Consider the following 17,075-nt stretch of genomic DNA (forward strand, 5'->3'; position numbering starts at 1 on the left):
AAGGAGGCGCAACGAAAGGGAGGAAGGGCGAAGGTACCTCCGGCGGGGCCAACACCGCGCGTCGACCGCGACGACCCGCTGGCTAGCGATCCAGAACCTGTCGTCCCATTCTAAATTAGAACCGCGACGACCCGCTGGCTAGCGATCCGAAGATTTAGGCATGTATTTGGATTGTCTAACCATTCTAGATGAGTTTGACCCTTGACTTTGAAAGTAATCATCATAGAAAAGCACTTCAGAAAAAGGAAAGGCGAAGGATAATCATTCCAACCTACCAGGCTACCAGCAATTCGAGCAAGATCGATCCAAGCTGCCATGGTCGCCGTGTTCCCGCTCTACCTGCTTGTCGTGCTTCTCCTCGCCATCCCATTCCTCTTCTTCAAGTCCAGGCGCTCGGCGCCTCGTCGTGGCACCGGTGATAGGGCCGGGCCGCTCCCGCCGAGGCCATGGGCGCTGCCGGTCATCGGCCACCTTGTCGGCGCCCTCCCACACCGCGCTCTGCGCGACCTGGCGCAACGCCACGGCCCGCCCATGATGCTCCGCCTCAGCGAGCTCGACGACGTGGTCGCATCATCCCCTGACGTCGCGCACGAAATCATGAAGACCCACGACGCCTCCTTCGCGTCCAGGCCTCTGACCTCCATGCAAAAGATGGCATACGACGACGCGTGGCGGCAGCTTCACAAGATATGCACCGTCGAGATCCTCAGCTCCTGCAGCGTCCAGTCCTTCCACCCCGCTCGTGAGGAGGAGCTCGGCCGACTCCTCCGTTCCGTGGTGGCGGCGGCGGCGGCCTCGTCTTCGCCGGTCAACCGGACCGAGCGCATATCGACGTTCGTCGTGGACTCCACGGTGCGCGCGGAGGAGGCGCGGCGCGGCGAGCGGGGTGAGCGCGGGGAGGAGGCGCGACGCGGCAAGCGGGGCAAGCGGGCGGAGGACGCGGGGCGAGCGGGGGGAGACGCGGTGAGCGGGGCTGGCAGGGGGAGAAGGCGAGAGGCCGGATTAACCGCGAGACGATCGTGCGGGGTGTGCGATTAGCTCTAACGAAAACTAATTAGTATCGTTAACGTACTATCCATACCGTTGATTGAGTGTTTAGAGGGTCAAGATCGGAAGATGGATCTGACTTCTCGTGCTTTTAATCTCCCCTACTAATAATAAAGCGCGTAGCGTTTCTGTCGACCGTCGTCGGTCATTTTGCAGAAAAGCCCTCGCAGTTTCAGTTAATTAACCCGCAGTCCAACTTTAAGTCAGAACGAACCGTTTTCTGCCGTTTTGCAGAAAAGTCTTCACAATTTTAGATAATCAACCCGCGGTCCATCTTTTAGTCAGAGCCGAACCGCTTTTTTTTGCATTTTACAGAAAACTCCCTGATGTTTCAGGTAATCAACCCGCCGTCCCTATTTAAGTCAGCCGAAACTTTTTTTTGTTTTAACAAAAAAAACCTAACTTTTCAATTAATCAATCTATATTTTATCTAAAACAAAATTATCCATATCTTTTAAACCGTAACTCCGATTTTAACATGTTATATATGAAATTTGATTGAAAAAATGTGTAGAATCTTAATAGGATGTTATTTTTAGCTGTTGAATAATTCTTAAATATTATTTTTGATGCAAATTTAATCTGTAGTGCACAGTCTTTTTTTTCTCTCTTTCAGACGACCATACAAATTGCAATAAATATCCATTAAATTAAAACCAAATTAAGAGGAAAGAAAACATCGTTAACGACACATGCACATCTTTGAAAAATCTCGTGGGGAAAAACAACATATTTCTCATCTTATTTCGAGTGAGTGTACATTCAAACGCGTTTTCGTTGTGTGAGCACTGAGGCCATCGTCAACAACACAAATATGATGCCATGTGAAAATATATTACGTTCAAAGCGTGTGTTATTTTTTCTTCCGTTGCAACGCACGGGCTTTTTTGCTAGTAGTATATATGTATTGAAGCAACTATTGCTGTCTAACCAAAAATCATCCACTAAAGTCCCAACAGACTCGGTCAGGCGACCAAATCAAGTACATAGCCTGGGGCGTAGTCCTTCCACCAGGTGCAGACCAGCCTTATAGTCAAAGTCTGCTAATTCATGGGCCATCCTATTACACTCTCGGTTAACAAAACGAAATTCAAAGGCATCAAAAGACGCGCGACACAAGCCGCGTGCTTCTCTTAGCAGGACGCCGATGCTGGACAGATCATAATCGCCGGAGATCAAGCCGTTGACGAGCTGCAGCGAGTCTGATTCGAAAAGAACCCATGTGGACGCCCATCTCACTTGCCGCCTCAATAGCTTTTTATACACGCCGTCGCTTCAGCAAGCAGGGGGGAGGACGGGTACTCGAGAATGTACCAGCACACGCAGCAATGAACTGAACTTATTTTGAAGCTTCCGAGCGAGCAACACAGCCCCAGGCACCATTCCCCTGCTCCATGTAAAAGGAAGGCAGCATCGAAGCTTATTTTGACAAAAGCCCTCACATGGCCGACGCCAGGTTTGAGTCTCGGGAGGGAGTGACTGTGCTCGAGAGTCAAGACCCCTCGTCCGAAGCGCAAAAGTCGTCATAGGGCTTCCGAATGAAGTACTTCCCAAAACATTAAGGCACATTAAAATAGTACTAGTTGTATGCATGTTAATTAAACCACATCTATTAATCGAATGCAATTTATGTGACACATTTTTTGGATTTCAAGAATGCTTCTAATTAATAGCACGTTTTCAGTTGAGAAATGAATGGTGTGATTGGCTTTCTCTGCAATTTAATTTTCTTCTCCTACCCAATCTATACGTGCCTAGGTTGCAGTGCACCTCCTAAAATACCTAATGCACCGAGGCCGAGGAAGTAACAAGTTTCCCCCGCAGACTAGATTTTCTCTCCCGCATTCGCCTTGTTTCGCACGTTCCACCATTCCAACATCAGGATCAGGGATAGGTCTCGCCTTTCTAGCATCAGGATTAGAAATGCTAATTAATTGCAATAGATGTCTTTCCCTCCCTGCAAGAATTACTCTTGGCCGTACCCCGCGCCAGAAGCCCCTTTTTCTTGGTTGCATACAAGTGTGAACAGGTGCACGCAACTCTTTTCCGTGGGCCTCAACCGTTCTTTGGTTGCCTTCCTTAATGATGGAATTAATTAAAAGATCCTAGCTAGTCGTTGATAGGTGTCATATGTACTACTTGTATTCCCTTCGTTTCAAAGTAATTGTCTCAATCTAGTACAAAATTGTACTACTACTAAGCTTGATACATTTATTTTGGAACAGAGGAAGTATCATGCATGTTAACTAGGCAATTTTAATAAGGTGACATAGATTTAAATGAAGAAATAAATGATTGAGTATCGTATCATGATATCGTATCATATTAAATGATGTGCTACTATGTGCCTTGCATGACAATAAATGCATTACCCTATGATACTAACATATGATAGTATTATGCATTACGAATGTGATATCATACATTAGTATCATATGCATAATACTAGTATATGATACTACCCATTACAACCAGCCTAAGGTAGTAGAAATTTACCTTGGTCGCACTGCTATTTCTAAGGGTGCTTGAAGTAAAGGAGGAACATCCTAAGAAGCAGGTATCTGCTGACTAACTATAATAAAGTTTCTCTTCGTATTGAAAATGAAGCGTTGTGCATCATTAATTTATCTTCCTGAACTTGGTTTAAATTACTATCTGCTTGAGTGTTTGGTAATGCTGAGTTGTAATTCTTCAGCTGCGGCTTAACCCCTTTCAGTGCATTTGTGCATTCGTGCTCTCAGTTGAGCAGTGCTTCCTTTTCTACTATTGGTTTTTGGTCCAATTCAGGTCCCACTTAAGAAAATATCATATGCAGGTTGGTGTTGTTCCTGACCTCGAAGATTTTCGATATGTAAAGACCGAGGAGAAAACATCAGTAACTACAAAGAGGGTACCAGCATCATCAAATAAGAACAGTTCACCAGGTAAGTTTTGACGTTTCATTGAAATGGTTTGATCCATAATCATAGTTCGTCAATCAGTTGCTCTACATGTACCATATGCTTATATTTTGCATTGCTTAAGGGCTATTATGAATGTTAAGAGTCTATCATAGTTCGTCAATCAATTGCTCTACATGTACCATGTGCTTATATTTTGCATTGCTTAAGGACTATTATGAATGTTAAGAGTCTATCATAGCTCGTCAATCAATTGCTCTACATTGTACCATATGCTTGTGTTTGCATTGCTTAAGGACTATTATGATGTTAAGAGTCAGTTGTTGCATGTTTGTATTTGTTTGTTCAAGCGTGGCTTGTTATCATTATTCTGTGCAGTAACCCCCCTTAAGAAAAACATTTTTTTCGATAAGTTATCTCACTTATTTCTGTATGTTCATGTTGCCTGAACCTTTTAATTTCAAGACATAAATGCGATGTAAAATATATTCTTTTTTCCTTCCATAATAAGAACACTTATTTTTTTTACGCAATGATTCACTTCAGCTATGACTCAATACTTTCCATTCTTAGCCGTATCCATGACTGTTAAAATCTGCATTCTTGTTTTCGTACTGTATTCAGTATTATTTGTTTTTTCTAAAGCATGAATCGATGCCTTTTCAGGTGTAAAGGAAGTGAAGTGTGAATCCAGTGTTTCTTTTGACTACTCCAAGTCTGAAATGAATTCTGTTAAGACGAAAAGGCTGAACCGTGTGCTTGAAGTAAAGGAGGAGCATCCTAAGAAGCGGGTATCTGCTGACTAACTATAATAATGTTTCTCTTTTTGTTAAAAATGAAGTGTTGTGCATCATTAATTTATCTTCCTGGACTTGGTTTAAATTACTATCCGCTTGAGTGTTTGGTAATGCTGAGATGTAATTGTAGAGCTGCAGCTTAACCCTTTCAGTGGATTTGTGCATTCATTCTCTCAGTTTAGCAGTGCCTCCTTTTCTACTATTGGTTTTTGGTCCAATTCAGGCCCCACTAAAGAAAATGTTTACACATATGCAGGTTGGTATTGTTCCTGACATCGAAGATTTTCGATATGTAAAGACCGAGGCACAAACATCAGTATCTACAAAGAGGGTACCAGCATCGTCAAATAAGAGCAGTTCACCAGGTAAGTTTCAATGTTTCATCTAAATGGTTTGATCCATAATCATAGTTCGTCAATCAATTGCTCTACATATACCACGTGCTTATATTTTGCATCGCTCAAGTTTTTAAGGACTATTATGAATGTTAAGAGCCAGTTATTGCATGTTTGTGTTTGTTTCTTCAAGCGTGGCTTGTTATCATTATTCTGTGCAGTAACCCCCCTTTTGGGTTTGCTGCATATGGTTAATCTTGTTGTAAATCTACATGTGTTATTGTACTCTAGGTGTAAATTTTGCCCTTATGTCGTATGAAAAGCTTACCCTTTCACGTCTTCAGTCAGGTTGGAGAAAAAGATCAGAGTTTCATCTGTTGTGAAAGTGGAAGGTAATTAGACGTCAGAAGATTTCTAGGAAAGATAAATTATGTCATATTTTGTCTACTTATGTCGCTGTTATTCTTACTATAGATGATTTCTGGTGTTGCAACCTTTTTTTAGGAAGACAGTAGATTTCCCTACTGCATGTATTTATATTTTAAGTTAAAAATGATGCACAGCGAAACATAAAATAAATTAAAACTAATACAAGGCAGAGCCCTTTACTAGTATACACCAAGTCAGATGAACGCCTCAACCCAAGGTTGCAGCCCTGAGTATGCTTTCCTTTTAGCCCTGTGAACTAGCAATCTCATTTCCATTTCCTCCTTAAATCTATTCCTGCATCTGTATACATTTGGCTGAAGACCTTTAGAAATAAATTCGTTTCTAGTGTTCCAGATGGCCTATGTTACCAAAATGATGAGCTTTATGAAAATAGACAGACACAGCTTCTGCTTCAAACCAAACCTGATATCAAGTCAAACCTGTTCAATCAGTATCAACAATATTCCCCAATTTTTGAATTAGTGAATTGCATCATTTTGGCCATATAGTGCTTAAATTCTTTCGCTCTTCATTACCATAATGATTGTACTGAGGATTTGCATTCTTGTTACGTGGAATCAATTTAACCATACATGTTGCTCCTACATTCCGGCCTTTTGATTCCCGGAGACATCTTTATTGGGATGCCTAATTTTTGACGGAGTTCAAACTCTTTCAACTTAGGCTGTTGATACACTCGGTCCGCTTTTCGTGACTTCACATCATTACATACGTGCCACCGGAATAGTTAAATGTTGCACCATGCGAAGAAATTGTGTCGAAACCAGATATTTTGACTACTCTATTAAGAGTTTTTGCTCTCACATTTAACCGTGTTGATCCCCGTGTCCGTTTGCTAATCAAGAAGCTCATATAGTAATAATGTTTGCAGTTGCAGCTCCAGAAAATTGGGAAGCAGTTCTTGAAGGTATTAAAAACATTAGGTTATCTGGCGAGGCCCCCGTAGATACAAAGGGCTGTGAAAAGGCTGGCTCTCTTCTTCCACCCAAGGTATCCGTCAGAGTTGTCCAGACTAAAAAGTGTACTTTACAAATCCATTTACTATGAACAGTACACGAGGATGTGATTCTCTTTGGCTTAATATGTCATACATAAGGAGATGTGCGTTTTATGTAGTTTGCAAATTCCCCTAATTTTCTTGTGCTATGTTACCATTTGAAATTGTATTTCTGTTTAATAGCTAGGCAGAAAATGCAGTCTGTACATGGGTTCATGGCTAATGGATTGCAGATTGGTCATGGATTTGGGCCTACTGATCCACGAATTTTTTATTGATCTCATATCACTGCATATTTGCTGTAAACAGAGTTTTGCACATTGATCTGCTATTTTTAGGTGGATCTCATATTGTTTTCCATTGGCTCCAGTTGCATTGAATGATGCTATGCAACGCTATTGATCCCCATAAGTTAACAAACCATAACCTACATTTCTTCCTGTGCAGGAAAGAAGGTTTGCAGTTCTTATATCAACTATGATGTCAAGCCAAACAAAGGATGAAGTTACGCATGGTATGATGCCTTAGGAAATCTCTTCTTTTGCAATGGATTATTACTATATTTATCTTCTAATTTTGTAGTGGAACTGAAAGTAACTGCATCAGTGGTTCACTTAGCGCCGATTGTTGAAAATGCTCGAGAATTCTAATCACTTTCCGTTCAGTTTCCATGACCATGACATTCTGACTTTAGCATATGCATCTGAGACTTAATTCTCTCGCAATTACTGCTCAGAAGATAGTACTTAGTGGAACTTGACTCAACTTATAATTTCATGCCTATTAGTGATAGCCTGTGAATGCTGAAACTGATGCTAACCCATATTCTGCTGAAAACCGTTCAACTGTGATGGTGTTCTTACATAGATGGTTCAACAGTAAGTCCAAATCATTGCTGGAATACACTCTTCTGTTCCATACCCTCTCCCCATCTCTCCAAAAACGTGTAATTTCACTCTGTCTTGACAATTGTTAGAAACATAAGTTTGTAAGCAATTAGCAGATGACAATGATCTTATTATTTGTCTGGTTTGCTCATCCTTTGGTGGCAAAAAATACTTACATGGATCTAACCATGGTGTATTAATAAACATATCTTCGATGAAGAGGGCCCTAGGGAAGACTTGAGCATGCTTACGCTTGTCAGCTCTTTCATTATTCTATACGAATTTGTTTTTTTACTGAAATTTGAATTTGAATTTAGTAGGAATTTGTTATATAGTGTTAATATAGATTAATGAATGGCTGTTCAGATTTCCAAACTTGAGGTGGATTTTCCAGTTGTCTGTCCACTGAATTGAACCAATCTTGTCATGAAAAAGTCTGACTCTACTTGATTATTTTCCCCAGCTATAACTATACTTAGTAGTGTTTCTCCTTCTGACAAATGATGATTGTATTTTGGACTGAATTGTTATCAGCTGCTGTGGAGCGTCTCGGTGAGAATGGTTTACTTGACCCTGATGCTATCGTCAGAACAGATGAGGCCACACTAGCAAATCTTATCAAACCTGTAAGTTGCCAGGGCCTTTTGCTTAATTAGGATCACAACTAATGGTGCCTTCCCGATTTAGTTTAAATAATAACTGTTACATTATTAGTACCTGAAGCTATAAACATGAAGATATATATATATATATTTTTTGCATGGAACATGAAGATAGAATTTGATCTACTTTTGTTGCTAAATAATAGACTAGACCCGTATAACCCTGCTTTAGATTTATTACTATCCCGGGTGGTTAATTGCAGTTGTTGCTAAATGAGCTAGTCAGAGGCAAGCGCCTTACCCTTTTTGTTAGCTTTTGCTGTTACCTTGCACAGCTTACACTTTTCGCAAAATAATAATAATGCACAGTTTACATTAAGCTATTGAGGCCAGCTATTTAAACAGTGCTGTTTATATTTAATCAGGTTGGATTCTATCAGAGAAAGGCCCAATTCATAAAAGAAGCTTCGAGAATTTGCCTTGAACGATTTGGAGGAGATATTCCAGATACTTTGACTGATCTGCTTGCTCTGAAAGGAGTTGGCCCTAAAATGGCCCATCTGGTAATTTATCTACTAATTACATCCTTCACAGTTGGAATTTAAGCTCGAGCCTTTTCACAGCTATTTTCCACTAAACAGGTGATGAGCATCGCATGGAAGAATACTCAAGGGATCTGCGTGGACACTCATGTGCATCGCATTTCCAACCGTCTTGGATGGGTCTTCCGAGAAGGAACAAAGCAGGTTGTTTGTTAAGCTTGTATTGTCTATTCTTTCTGCCTGGAAACAAGTTATCTTTACCATTTATTTTTGCCCAGAAAACTACTACACCAGAGCAGACAAGGATGTCTCTTGAGAAGTGGTTGCCGAAGGATGAGTGGGAGCCGATAAACCCGCTACTGGTAATGCTTCACTGAATTGGTTATATACCTTTTAAAATCTCAGAATAAATGCTCAGCGTTTGGAACTGAAAATCTCATCGCATGTAGGTTGGATTTGGTCAGACAATCTGTACTCCGTTGAGGCCCAAGTGCGGCAGCTGTGGCATAAACACCATTTGCCCATCGGCTTTTAAGGAAGCATCAAGTCCCAACCCAAAGCAAAAGAAGCGAGGTCTAGGCAGAAGCTAATTTAGGGGGTGCTTTCTGAACCTTTTAAAGGTGCGTTAGTTACTGATGTGGTATGGAAGGTATACTTTCCTGGGTTCTTTTGGCTGGTCTATATTGTTTGGATAGCCTCCTTTTGCAGCGCCAATTTGTATAGAAGTAGGATATTCAAGATATTGCGAAGCAATATATCGACCTTTGTCAAGTTGCAGTATGATGTCCATCAACTGAAAGATAGCACGGAAAATCATCGGAGTTTTAATCCCATGATGATGATCTTGTATTGCTTCAGTAACCAGGAGGTCTCTCTTTCATTCATCGCTTACCAAAATGCTGAACATGGCTGACACCTGACAACTGAACTATGCAACTGCTTAATCCCCAATAGTACAAAATATAAAACGAACTGCTTGATTAAACTCTACTAGGCAGGAAACGCCAGCGGCTGGTCCTCCGGCAAGTCGCTGTGCCGGCTGAGGACGACGACGTTCCCTGCCGGGTCGGCGTCGACGATGACCCCATCTCCCTCCTTGACATCCTCGGCGAGCATCTTGTCGGCGAGCTTGTCCTCGAGAAGCCTCATGATGGCCCTCCTCAGCGGCCGCGCGCCGTAGCTGGGGTCGTAGCCTTCCTCCACGACCAGCTCCTTGAAGCTCTCCGTCACCAGCAGCTCGATCCCCTTGGCCCTCATCCGGCCGGCCACCTCGTCGAGCATGATGGCGGCGATCTCCTTGACCTCCATCTTAGTGAGCTGCCGGAACACGATCATCTCGTCGAGCCGGTTCAGGAACTCTGGCCGGAAGTACTGCTTCATCTCCTCGTCCACCAGGCTCTTGATCCTGCCGTAGCTGTTGCGGGCCTCGCCGTCGTCGTGGTCGAAGCCCAGCTGCTTCCCGCCCTTCTCGATCACGCTGCTGCCGACGTTGGAGGTCATGATGATGAGCGTGTTCTTGAAGTCCACCGTCCGGCCCCTGCTGTCCGTCAGCCGGCCGTCCTCCATGATCTGCAGCATCAGGTTGAACACGTCCGGGTGCGCCTTCTCGATCTCGTCCAGGAGGACCACGGTGTAGGGCCGCCGCCGGACGGCCTCCGTCAGCTGCCCGCCCTCCGTGTACCCGACGTAGCCGGGAGGGGAGCCGATGAGCTTGGCCACCGTGTGCCGCTCCATGAACTCGCTCATGTCCAGCCGGACCATGGCCTCCTCCGAGCCGTAGTAGCTGGCCGCCAGCGCCTTGGCCAGCTCCGACTTGCCCACGCCCGTCGGGCCGGCGAAAATGAAGCTGGCCACCGGCCGGTTGGGGTTCCTGAGCCCGACGCGCGCGCGGCGGATGGCGCGGCCTATGGCCCTCACGGCCTCGTCCTGGCCGATGACGCGCCCGTGCAGGGTCTCCTCCATCTTGAGCAGCCGGCTCGACTCGTCCACGGAGACCTTCTCCACGGGGACGCTGGTCCACGACGCGACGATGCGCTGGATGTCCGCCTCCGTCACCATCGGGCCAGTCGACGCGCCGGACTCCACCTCCGCCTTGCTCACCTCCTTGCTCTTGTCCACCAGCGACATGATCTGGGTCTTGAGCTCCAGCTCTTCGCTGCGGAGCTCTGCGGCCTACAATCATTCAGACAATTAACATTCTCCTACAAGATGTGCATTTTTTTTGAACCGGGCTTCCCCCCTTTCCATTATATGCATAACGGGAAATACATCGTTTTGCTCCGAAACCAGAATAAGAAAGGGAATAAGATGTGCATTTCAGGCTGATTTTTGTTGAATCGTAGACGAGAAGATTACCGTCTCGAATTGCTGGGAGCGGATGGCGTCGTTCTTCTGTCTGGTGATTTCCTTGAGCTTCTTGTCGAGATCTTTAGCTTCGTCAGGTAGCTGTCACAACATAGTTCAAAATTCAGATCGAGATCTTGTAAATGCAACAACTTGGAAAAATGTTTAGGCGCATCATCATTCAAGAACATCTATACTACCTTGGCATGGCGTAGCCTGACAAGAGACCCCGCCTCATCAACCAGGTCGATTGCTTTGTCTGGGAGGAAACGATCACTGAAAACAAAATAGACTGTCAGAAAACTTCATTGTACGCTGGGAACTATCCAACACTGAAATTCCTACTACTCAGTATGTGATAGTACAAGGGCTCTTGGAATTCACAAACCTGATGTATTGGTATGAGAGCTGAGCAGCGGCAATCAGCGCTTCATCCGTATATCGGAGTTTGTGGTGGATCTCGTACCGCTCCCGGAGCCCTTTGAGGATTCCTATGGTCTCATCAACTGTGGGCTCCGGAACTTTCACTGGTTGGAAGCGCCTCTCCAGCGCAGGGTCTTTCTCAATGTGCTTCCTGTATTCGTCAATGGTAGTGGCCCCAAGGCACTAACAAAAATTACAAATTAGTACTCCCTCTGTAAAGAAATATAAGAGTGTTTAGATCACTAAAGTAGTGATCTAAATGCACTTATATTTGTTTACGGAGTATTTCATTATGACAATGTCTTGTTGGCATTTTCCTTGAATCAGACCACACCAGTCACTGCATGAAAAGTGTATGTATATGTACCTGAAGTTCACCTCTTGCCAATGCTGGCTTCAGAATGTTAGCAGCGTCAATAGCACCTTCTGCTGCTCCTGCTCCCACCAGAGTGTGGACTTCATCAAGGAAAAGTATTATGTCTCCATTCTGCTTGATCTCTTCCATCAGTTTCTTCAACCTTTCTTCGAACTCTCCACGGTATTTGGTCCCGGCAACAAGAAGTCCCATATCAAGGGTGATAACCTACCATGACAGGTTACAAGAAGTTCAGTTAGTCGTCTCACCTAGCTAGTGATGCCAAACAAAATTCAGGACAGCTCAAACAAAGGAAAACATGGCCAGTGGTGATTTTTATGCTTCATAGAGTATTCTCTTTCTGTGTCAGGCGTAGAGCTAAAAGGAAAGATGCACAGAGCCAATATCACAGCATATTTAGCACAAGAGATGTGATGAACACAAACCGTTTTCCCTTCAACTGTTTCAGGCACATCCCCGGTGGCAATGCGCTGCGCAAGGCCTTCCGCGATAGCCGTCTTTCCGACACCGGGTTCTCCAATCAGGCAGGGATTGTTCTTTGTTCGTCTCCCCAAGATCTGCAGCACACGCTCGATCTGTTTTTTCCTTCCGACGACGGGATCTAGCTTCCCCTACAGAAAAATTAAGGCTTACAAATCTATTTCCTTGCACTCTGAACTACTGCTATTGTTATGACACGATGGGCCTAGTTCAGTACCTCCTGTGCTAATTTCGTTAGATTAGTCCCATACTCCTCCAGGGTTGGCATCTTGGCCCCACTGCTTCCTCCCCCAACGCCGGCACCGACAGTTTGATCTTCAGACATTTCAGTAATCATTTTGATAACCTAAAAGAAACTCAGCTGTGAGGTTGCCAACTGAGAATCGAAGTAAAAAGACTGACCGTTTGGTCAGCAGCTCTCAGTGTAAATCTACCTCATTGCGTATGTCACCGAGATCAGCCTGAAAGTTCTTAAGTACAATGGCTGCCGCACCATCATCTTCACGGATCAACCCGAGAAGCAAGTGTTCCGTTCCGATGTAGTTATGCCCTGGACAGTTTTGATGCGATTTAGTGCTATAAAAACAACCGGCTGTCCAAGTTCTTCAAGGAAAATATAATACGCAGTAGCACAAAGAACAATGATAAGATTGCCTAGGTTCTTCAAGAAAATATAATGCACAGTAGCAACAAAGAACAATGATGAAAGAACTAAAAGAAGTCATAATGCTTAATGATTCGCTAATGATATTCCATGATGAGGGAATACAGTTAACCATAATGTAAAATCTGACTATGGTTCATATTCTCGGTTTCGACCAGAATTAGGCCATTGCTGAAATCATTGACATTATTGTTATTTCAGTTCAGTTCGGCTGAATAACATAAATTCTCCCTTGGCTTTGACTGAAATAAAACCAAACTTGGATGCAATTTTGAGTTATTTAAATTCCTCTCAAATTAACATTCACTGAAATATTTTGACGGCGATGCTGCAAGTTTTGACTGAAATACAAATATTCTTATGCCTATTGAAATATCTGCATAAAATTATTGAAAATGAAAACCATGTGTGTGGATAAAGCAGTCACTAACAAATTCTTTGTGCTGATATGCATCAGCATTAAACCAAAGAACTTTACAAAATGATAACCTTCGAATGTTGTGATCTGACGGTTTGCTTTATTTATAAAACGGGGCGAAAGCCTTTTTCAGTAAAAAGGTAACCTAGCTGGCGCAAGAACATATTCTTTGGATGAACTTGCAATGGGACATATCTAGCTGGCGTGATAAGAAAACTAAAAGAAAGTCACAATGCTTAATATTTCGCTAATGATATTCGATGAAAGGGATTACAGTTAACCATGACGTACTTTGTATTGTCCGACTACTGTTCATATTCTCGATTTCAATCAGAACTGGGCCATCGCTAAAATCACCGACATTTGTTATATTTCTGTTTTTAGGTTGGCCGAATGAAAAAAAAACCCCCTTGAATTCGACTGAGGTATACAATCAAAGTTGGATGGAATTTTGAGTTATGCTGAAATGAACGTTTACTGAAATATTTTGACGGCGATGCATTTTTTGACCGAAATGCAAATATTCTCATGCCTACTGAAACGTATCTGCAATTTCGGTGAAATTTTACTGAAAATGAGAACCATGTGTGTGGACAAAACAAAACTATTTGTGCTGACAAATTGCTGTGCATCAGCATTAGATCAAGAGAAGAACTTCACCAATAACAACAAAGATAACCAAAAGAAAACCTAACGCAAGAACATCTTCTTTGGACGAACAAACTTGCAATGGGGGCGTAACATACCTAGCTGGCGCGACTCCTCATTTGAGGACTCGATCACCTTCTTGGCCGAGGCGGTGAAGGGGATCTCGACGGGGATGAGGCCGGGGCCCCTCCCGAGGACCTTCTCCACCTCGGCGCGAGCGTCCTTGAGGTTCAGCCCGGCGGACCTGAGCACCTTGGCGGCGATGCCGGTGCCCTCTCCGACGAGGCCCAGGAGGATCTGCTCGCTGCCGACCGTGTGGTGCCCGAGGCGCCTCGACTCCTCCTGCGCCAGCATGATCACCCTGATGGCCTTCTCGGTGAAGCTCTCGAACATGGCCCTGGCGACAACGCGGCGTCGGCCCCTCGTCGACGATCCGCGGGACGACGACGACGACGGTCCGAAGCCGCCGCCGCCAAACATGGACGCAGGCGTGAGCGTGACTGCAGGGGTGTGTAAATCTCGCCGGTGGCCGGCGATCGCTGACATCTTGACGGACCGCCAGCGTGCCGGCTTTATGGGGAGCGCCGGGACCACGGAGGGAGGCCTCTCGGCGCTCCGGGACCTCCAGCTGGCCGTGCTGCCTCCAAGCCCGGCGGGTGATCCCAGCCCCAGAGCGGGCGGCCTCAGCAAGGTGCTTTCCATGGCGGCCGCAGATTGCTAGATACGTAGATATGTACGTAGCTTCCCGCGACCTGGACAGATAATTAGTGGAGGAAGAAGAGCTGGTTAGCAACCAGAAAATCGACGATCCTCGCCATTGTTTCGCAGTCAAGAATATGATTTGGAATCTCGGGTGAGAAAATTAACGGCGTGATCCGCGGGATGGATCGATCTTCAATCAATCAAGGACGTACGAGAGGAAGAACGTAGCGGAGCCGTGCATGGAATCGTGGATCGATGGGATTATTAGATCGATCTGTTCACGTACGTACCAGAGGGCTCCTGGAACGATGATGACCGGGGGGATTAGGGCTAGCAACAGCACTGCAAAAGGAGGTCAGGATTCAGGATCAGAATCAGGAACCCACTTGGCTACGAGAGGAGGAGTTTCGCCGAGGGTGGCGCGCTTCCGTCGAAGGGGACCCGGCCAGTTGTGGGGCCAGAGGCTTTGAGACGGACACCACTGCACCAGCTCGATCAATCACGTGGATGCGAAATGGTTAGAATGACCGTGGTGCTTGCATTGCACCAACTTTATCCATCAGAGTTTAAATCTCAGATTTGACATCGGTGTTTGTATTTTTTTAAAATTTATTTTAGGTTTTCAGACGCACGTTTAGTGAGAGAAGGTTCTTATCGACTATGAAGGCGTATGTAACAACTTCGTCAATCTTAAAATGATGTACCGGCTCACTCTTTCGAAGATGCTGCACGATTTTGATCGTACTCTACTAAAAAAAAGCTCGGATTACGGAGTACGGGCATTAGTTTTTTTTTTCCCATGATTCATGAATACCAAGGTAGACAGAAAGGAAAGAGTGTCTCACGGTTATGTACCCCAACCTTTTTTTTAAAAGGGACGCTTTATTATTTACAAGATTTAAGCATTATATCTGACCTCTTGTAACACGCAAGATTTTTAAATTTAGATTTCCTTGTTTTTTTTGGATTTTTAAATTTTTGGCTTTGATAAAAACTTTGAAGTTCTTTTACAAACCTTCTTGAGAAAAACTTTTGGAGCCTTCATTCTCCACCAACCAAGTTTTTTTTAAAAGATACTCTTTTAGCCTCTTATAAAAAATGAATTGGTTTGAAAGAATATTTTTTCTCTTGCAACCTTGGAAATTATTCCATAAACCTTCATTACCTTCTTTAAAAAAACATTTATTTTTTCCCCATTCTGTTTTAAATATTTTTACACTTCACCAAACCTTAAAGATTCATTTATTATTGTTTTCCAAAACTTTAGAAGGATTGGATCACCCTTCATATTTTATTTTGATAAAAAGGGATTTTTTGTAATCAGTTTGAACCCCTGCTATTTTTCAAAGGAACTCATTTATTCCTTTGGAATCTTGACCCCAAACTCTTGCAGTTTGTAGCACCTAGTTTCTTCACTCATTTCCACTAAAAACTTTGAGTCCACAAGTTTGAAAATTTCAAATTTGGTTTGACTGAAGTTTGACCTTAGATTCTGATTTTTATTTCAAACTTGCCTTAAACTCCTCCAAAAATTCTGTCAACACTATCTCTGCATCCAATGAGAACCCTCCCCAAAAATTTTCAGCTCATAATTCCTTGTGCTCATGCCAATTTCATTTCATCGAGCACCTGACCTGCACTGCTGTTACTGTTCTTCTCTGAATTTATTTCACACAGATGCAGTTCAGTGCAGCAACTGCTTTAGTTCGTCAATCTCGCGAGTAGAATCGCCTGAGCCGTCGATCCTGTGCTCGAGCTTACCCCTTGCGCCGCTCGAAGCATGGACGAATCCCAGTGTCGGTGGCAAGCTGGCAGAGCCGGCCAAGCTTCGGCACCGGCCCTGCAATAGCCGCAACACCTCCTATGCTGCAACCCCGTGCCGCCCGGCACCGCCCTACGCCTCTGCAGCCTCCGCGTGTCCTCCATCGCCAGTGCACGCCGCGAAAGCCGTCGCCACGCCTTGGTCTGCACAGAGCGCACTTTCTGCCGCCGCAATGCACAGAGAGACCCGCGACGTCGCCGCGCTTTCTCCGTCGATGACCAGCCCGTCTCTGGTCAAAAAAGAGTCCCCCATGGTGGTTAGGTGCAACCCGCACCACCTAATTTCCGGCCCGAGCCCCTGCTCCACCGGAATCGCTCGCCGGAGTTAATGTCGTAGCTCCTCCCCGCGGCTCCTATAAATAGAGCCCCTCCCCCGAGCTTAAGAGTTCATCCCCCACCTCTCCGCACCTCTTCTTCACCCCACAACACTGCCCGAACCAGAGAGGGTCCTTGAAGGGGCCTTCTTCCCCAGCTGCGGCCGCCCCGATCCGCTTCGGGATTCGGCCACTCCCGAGCTTGGTAAGTTGTGGTAGGACCCTCTGAGGCCTCCATTCGCATCTTAGTGCTCTTCCCATCCTAACCCATCGCCCAATCGAACGCAGGAGGTTCTCTATCGTAGGAATCAAAGTTGACCGGAGCTGCC

At 44.6% G+C, this 17,075-nt stretch overlaps 2 protein-coding genes across 2 annotated transcripts; one reads left to right on the plus strand and one right to left on the minus strand.

Moving 5' to 3' along the window:
- Positions 1-315: 315 nt before the first annotated feature.
- On the plus strand, positions 316-9,418 carry LOC123450246 (endonuclease III homolog 1, chloroplastic-like). Its single transcript, XM_045127595.1, has 13 exons — positions 316-989; positions 3,568-3,604; positions 3,863-3,971; positions 4,614-4,738; positions 5,001-5,109; positions 5,424-5,471; positions 6,401-6,519; positions 6,974-7,040; positions 7,948-8,039; positions 8,441-8,578; positions 8,657-8,761; positions 8,836-8,919; positions 9,007-9,418. Exons 1-13 carry the CDS (start codon positions 316-318, stop codon positions 9,145-9,147), a joined length of 1,848 nt encoding a protein of 615 aa, XP_044983530.1. The 3' UTR covers positions 9,148-9,418.
- On the minus strand, positions 9,359-15,080 carry LOC123447806 (chaperone protein ClpC2, chloroplastic-like). Its single transcript, XM_045124487.1, has 10 exons — positions 14,902-15,080; positions 14,008-14,661; positions 12,614-12,729; positions 12,397-12,525; positions 12,125-12,310; positions 11,691-11,906; positions 11,289-11,506; positions 11,101-11,176; positions 10,913-11,002; positions 9,359-10,729 (listed from the first exon to the last, which is right to left on the minus strand). Exons 2-10 carry the CDS (start codon positions 14,609-14,611, stop codon positions 9,548-9,550), a joined length of 2,817 nt encoding a protein of 938 aa, XP_044980422.1. The 5' UTR covers positions 14,612-14,661; positions 14,902-15,080; the 3' UTR covers positions 9,359-9,547.
- Between the last annotated feature and the right edge of the window lie 1,995 nt (positions 15,081-17,075).

This window comes from Hordeum vulgare, chromosome 4H (genome assembly GCF_904849725.1).
Source record: "Hordeum vulgare subsp. vulgare chromosome 4H, MorexV3_pseudomolecules_assembly, whole genome shotgun sequence".
In the NCBI taxonomy this organism is placed as follows: domain Eukaryota; kingdom Viridiplantae; phylum Streptophyta; class Magnoliopsida; order Poales; family Poaceae; genus Hordeum; species Hordeum vulgare.

Excerpts from the sequence above, each read along its gene's own strand:
- LOC123450246 (XM_045127595.1), top strand. The coding sequence starts at position 316 with ATGGTCGCCGTGTTCCCGCTCTACCTGCTTGTCGTGCTTCTCCTCGCC. Across the intron at positions 3,972-4,613 it reads AAATAAGAACAGTTCACCAG|GTGTAAAGGAAGTGAAGTGT; the intron begins GTAAGTTTTGAC and ends ATGCCTTTTCAG. Across the intron at positions 5,472-6,400 it reads ATCTGTTGTGAAAGTGGAAG|TTGCAGCTCCAGAAAATTGG; the intron begins GTAATTAGACGT and ends TAATGTTTGCAG.
- LOC123447806 (XM_045124487.1), bottom strand. The coding sequence starts at position 14,611 with ATGGAAAGCACCTTGCTGAGGCCGCCCGCTCTGGGGCTGGGATCACCC. Across the intron at positions 12,526-12,613 it reads TCGGTGACATACGCAATGAG|GTTATCAAAATGATTACTGA; the intron begins GTAGATTTACAC and ends AGTTTCTTTTAG. Across the intron at positions 10,730-10,912 it reads GCTCCCAGCAATTCGAGACG|GCCGCAGAGCTCCGCAGCGA; the intron begins GTAATCTTCTCG and ends GAATGATTGTAG.